This window comes from Saprolegnia diclina (genome assembly GCF_000281045.1).
Source record: "Saprolegnia diclina VS20 unplaced genomic scaffold supercont1.41, whole genome shotgun sequence".
Taxonomy (NCBI): Eukaryota; Oomycota; class Saprolegniomycetes; order Saprolegniales; family Saprolegniaceae; genus Saprolegnia; species Saprolegnia diclina.
The window spans coordinates 56,654-61,344 of NW_008246108.1; the positions used below are offsets into that span (position 1 = coordinate 56,654).

Below are 4,691 nucleotides of genomic sequence, written 5' to 3' on the forward strand. Positions count from 1 at the left end.
GAGGGCAGATGGCCAAACTCACTCGGGTTGCGTGACGTGTGCAATACGATACAGCGTGTCAATGAACAGCAGCGCGCTCGTGGACCATACTACGTTCTCCTTGTCCCTCATCCCCGCGCGGCTCGCTCTGGCGACTGCGCTTTGCTTCGCGTCGATGCCATCGTTTGCGTCTTCTGGTACAATCGTCGACCAGATCTAGCGTAAGCGATGCCACTCAGAAACCAGACTTGGCACAGGCTCGCGGCGTGTCGCAGGACGAGTCTAAATGCACGCACCCCGATGAATTTTCAACCGTCGGTCCTGCCTCTGCGCACGGCGCCACTGACGTGCCAATGTACAGTACGCATCGACCTCTCAATCACAGTATAGCCGCTCGTCGTGAAGGTTCTTGGCACGTATGTCGAAGTTCACGCTGTTGGTGTCACGGAGCCTGGGCGTGTCGAAAATGGGGTCTATAAACACGCACTTTTTCGCGCGGAAGGGCGCCAGACCGTGTGACGTCAAGCCGCGCTTCTGTCGATGCTGGCAACCCGCTTGCGACGGTCCTTTGCACCCGTGGGCATGCCAACGGGCCGTCAATTGCACCAAGCGCACACATCTGGTGGCGTGCGATTAGCCGGCACCATGTCCCACGCGTTCGTTGGCCGGAAGTCGACCAATCAGCGCTCGCGTCAGAAACCTCCGTCATGGCGACGACCAAGAGCCGTCGCAGTTCCAAGCTGCCGACGCCGATGCCACCGCCGCCTCGGACGCTATGGGCTGCCTTCATGGAGGCCGTCGAGACAAGCGCGAGCGCGGCTGCCATCACGCGCTGGTCCACGAACGCGGCGAGCCCGGGCAGCTACAGCTGGCTCGAGTACGCCGGCCAAGCGGCCGACTTTGCAAGGAGCTTTGTGGCCATGGAGATAGCCCGCAACGACGTCGTGCTCTTCCAGATGACCGCGCATCCGACGGCGTGCACCTTTCTCAACATGGGCGTGGTCGGCGCCGGCGCGCTCGTGTGTCACTGGCGCGTCCAGCTGCAAGAAGTGCAATCGATGTGGCACTCGTTTCCTGGCTTCAAATGGATCGTCACGGACGCAGCGTCGCTCCTACCCGACTATGCGCTCCTCCCGCACCTCGCTGGCATCATCTACGTCGGGTCTTCTCGCGTACGTTCGTCATGTCTTCTCTGCTCCGTTGCGAAATGGCGAGCATAGGCCGTGCTGCCGGCGACCGATGTGCCCGTATACTCGGTCGATCAGTTTCTCGAGCTCGGCAAGCTGCATCCGGACGCGAGCTTCGAGGCTATCCAGCAGCTCGTGCGGCCCACCGACGACTGCCTCGTCTCGTGCCAATATGCACCCGACGGCCACCTTGTGCATTATGTACTAGGAAGCATATTGCTCGTAACAGCTATCCGCTCACGTTATGCTATCATAGGTCTTGACACACGACAACATTCTCTTTACGGCGGCGCAGTTGGCCGAGGGGCTGCAGATCGACGTGGGACCCACCGATCGTATCATTGCGTAGGTCCCCGTCCTGCTTTTTCGCGCGTTGAGCATTTGTGTAGCTACCTCCCGCTGCATTTTGTATCGTCGCAGATCATCGAGTGGTACCTCTCGATCGCACTCGGGGGTGGCCCCGTCTTGTACTGCGTGGAAGGTGACGCGTCGCCGTCGACGCTCAAGCAGATCCAACCCACGCTCTTCTTTGGCACGCCGGCCACGTGGACGTACGGTCGCTCGTTCTAGCAATGAGATCATTCTATTATGTTGCGTAGAGCACTGGGTCGCCAGCTCGTCACCATCAAAGCCCAAGCCCACTCGGTGCTCTACGCCTGGGCCAAGACCCGCGCTGTGCACCACGCGGCCAAGTAGGAACACATGTACTAGTCTTCTGAAGACGACCGTGGCGGTGTGTAGGCTGCAAGTGGGCGGTCCCCGCAGCAAGGCAAAGGCGTCGCTTGGCCACTCGCTCGCCAACAAGTATGTCGTGCATTTCCGATGTTCAGAGGTGATGTGATGCACATAGACTTGTGCTCGCGTCGATGAAGAAGAAGCTGGGCCTCGACAGCTGTCGCTTCTGCGGGGTCGTCCTCGCCAAGCTCGCGTTCGACAAGATCGAGCTCTTCAGCACCGTACCCTTCTTATGCCTGCGACGGCTGTTGTAGCGTCCATGTAGGCGGATTTACCTCTGTACCAACTGGATGGGTCGGTCGAAACGTCGGGCTTCGCCAGTGTCAACGCCCCGAATGCGTGGGCGCTCGGGTCCAGCGGCAAGCCGCTCCCGGGTACGATCATCGCGCTCGCCGAGTCACCAAGTGGCACCGAGTATCAGGTACCACGTTTTCAACTGGTATAGACCAATAAGTTTATTATGATCTAGCTGTGCTACAAGGGCCGCAATGTCTGCAACCACGTGCGAGGCGCCGACAATGCGTGGCACAGCTTCCAGTACGGCGGCCTCAACCCGTTTGGCTACGTCGTTATCAACCACCACAAGGAGTTCATCATCCTCGCGTCTGGCGACCGTATCCCACCGGCGCCCTACGAGGCTCTTCTTCTGCGACGGGTACACTTTGTTTTAATCGTATGACGTATTGGCTCAAGCGACGATTTTGGCTAGGCCCCGTACCTCCAGCGCGCGGTCGTGGTGGGGGATGGTCACACGTATCTGACGGTCCTCCTCGTGCTCAAGACCAAAAAAGACAAGCTCGTCGACGATGCCATCGAGAAGGGCCGGACGCTCGGCAGCAAAGCACTGACCATCGCTGAAGTATGCACAATCACGTGACCCCTCGACGATGCCAAATGCTACATCGTTGTAGGTGCTGCGGTGTCCGATCTGGGCGGTCGCGCTGGACCAGCTGCTCGAGCAGGTCAACCAAGCGCCCCTCGCGACCCTCGGCGATGCGGCAGGTTTGCATGCATGTGATACGTCCGGTACCAAAATCGAATGCAATTAGGCACACCGTTCAGTCTTGTTGCGGTGTTTCCGTTGCGGAAGTGGCTGCTGCTGCCTCAGGACCTCGGGCCGCCCGAGTTATCGCTTGACGGCGATCTCGTCCATCGGCATGTCGTCGCCAACAAGTATGAAAAGCTCATCGAGACGCTGTACTAACCATATCAATCGACTTCTTATTTACTCGACATTGCACTTTGGCGCTCATATGGCCCTTTGGCGCTCATATTGCACTTTGGCGCTCAGATCTGGGTTCTCACGGTCGTGGCAATATCGGCGTTGTCTCACTGGGCGCGTCGCCTGGCATATTACCGTGCGACTCGTCAGTGTCGCTATCGCTGTACGACCGCTCGATCGCGCGGTTCTCCGCATCCAAGACGGCGCCGCACTGCATGCACCGACGCTGACGCGTGCAGCAGCAGAACGGACCCGCCGAGTAGAGAAACATCGACGCAAAGAAGCCGTGCAGCGTACCGTCGTTGGTGCGGAACGTATGCGGACACGGCGTCGGTGGCGTCTCCTACAGAGGTGTGAGTGGGCGCTGGGGCAAGAGCGGGCTACGGGCGGCGGCGTCGCAGGCGCGTCCGCTGTTGGCGACCACGGAGCGTCGATCTCATGCACGCTGTTGCTGGCTACGACTAGAAGCGCACGTGTGGGCGCAGGCCGCGCTAAGTCGCGCCGTACCTTGGGGCGCCATGCGAGTTGTCGGATTGTGTTCCCTGCCTTTCTTTGCGTGGCGGTCGGAATTCGTGGTACGTTTTCGCACGCTATTCGTACGCATTCTAGTAATATTTTGAAGCGAATGTCGCCGTTGGGGATCGTATTCCTTTAATAAAAATACCAAATTTATCGTTTTTAGCGTTGTCTTTGCATGTAATTAAATAAAACATAGTGGATGCAACTTTTTGCGATGCCAGAGGATGAATATTACGTATGAATAAGGTCCTTCTAGGGACGAATTCACACTATTCGTGGCACGAGTTTTAAAGATTGGTGCGACGATGCGCATCATCGAGTGAAGCGACAGGCAAACTTAGTGGACCTGATCTGGACAAACTGAAGTGGACGGGATCAAGCTCCAGGACATTGACCTTTGTCCAGTCGCACGGGCGTGGACAGGACCGTGGCTTCACCATCAACGCGTCATTCCTCAATATGCCCAAGCCCACACGCACCACCGTAGCCGTCGCGATCGCCTTTGTCGTCGTCGCTGCGTACGGCGCCTGCGTCGTCGCCCTCGACGCCTCCATGTACGGCGCACTCATCGTGATGCCGCATGCCATTGGCGCAGCGATTACTGCGATCGTAATTGCGGCGCTGGGTCTCATGCACCTCGTCTGGACGCGCTTGGTACCGTCACCCACGTTTTGCCTTGTGCTTTTGATCCTCGAGGTCGTCTGCGCCAGCGTGCTTTTGGGTTTGGCCGTCAACGGTGTTGCCAAGACAACGAGCGCAATCGAGACCGCACCAGCGCTCACGACGTACCAGCACCGCATGGAAACCTTCTTCGCCTCGGACAAGGCGCCACAGTTCAACTACACCGACAGCCTCTGGAGTTCTAACGCATTTCATGGTCCGTCAAATCCAATGTACCGCAACTACGACGATGCGTACCCTCACGGCGCTGCACAGACGTTTTCGGAAGCGTACTGCGTGGGCGAAGGCCGCCGCTTTTGCAGCGCGTTTCCGCTCGTCCAAACGATCGTGTTTCCCGGCATCTGGAACAACCCGAACGTGACGGCCGA

At 58.5% G+C, this 4,691-nt stretch overlaps 3 protein-coding genes across 3 annotated transcripts in view; 2 read left to right on the forward strand and 1 right to left on the reverse strand.

Moving 5' to 3' along the window:
- The first annotated feature begins 500 nt into the window (after positions 1-500).
- Positions 501-3,136, forward strand: SDRG_11346 (hypothetical protein). The gene is made up of 12 exons (XM_008617381.1): positions 501-1,151; positions 1,200-1,367; positions 1,423-1,511; positions 1,556-1,717; positions 1,766-1,858; positions 1,908-1,970; positions 2,017-2,122; positions 2,167-2,322; positions 2,371-2,556; positions 2,611-2,760; positions 2,813-2,903; positions 2,951-3,136. Exons 1-12 carry the CDS (start codon positions 687-689, stop codon positions 3,103-3,105), a joined length of 1,884 nt encoding a protein of 627 aa, XP_008615603.1. The 5' UTR covers positions 501-686; the 3' UTR covers positions 3,106-3,136.
- Positions 3,137-3,202: 66 nt separating this feature from the next.
- On the reverse strand, positions 3,203-3,643 carry SDRG_11347 (hypothetical protein; the record flags this gene model as incomplete). Its single annotated transcript, XM_008617382.1, has 3 exons — positions 3,203-3,466; positions 3,508-3,584; positions 3,631-3,643. 3 exons carry the CDS (start codon positions 3,641-3,643, stop codon positions 3,203-3,205), a joined length of 354 nt encoding a protein of 117 aa, XP_008615604.1.
- Positions 3,644-4,091: 448 nt separating this feature from the next.
- SDRG_11348 (hypothetical protein) overlaps positions 4,092-4,691 on the forward strand; it is a 1,212-nt gene continuing 612 nt past the window's right edge. The window contains exon 1 of the mRNA XM_008617383.1: positions 4,092-4,556. Within this exon, the coding sequence (XP_008615605.1) occupies positions 4,102-4,556 (455 nt within the window). The 5' untranslated portion in view covers positions 4,092-4,101. The remainder of the gene's footprint in view (positions 4,557-4,691) is intronic.

Bases quoted from the DNA above. Each gene is read 5' to 3' on its own strand.
- SDRG_11346 (XM_008617381.1), top strand. From the start codon at position 687: ATGGCGACGACCAAGAGCCGTCGCAGTTCCAAGCTGCCGACGCCGATG. The intron at 1,971-2,016 runs GTATGTCGTGCA...TGATGCACATAG, and splicing joins GGCCACTCGCTCGCCAACAA to ACTTGTGCTCGCGTCGATGA. The intron at 2,557-2,610 runs GTACACTTTGTT...GATTTTGGCTAG, and splicing joins AGGCTCTTCTTCTGCGACGG to GCCCCGTACCTCCAGCGCGC.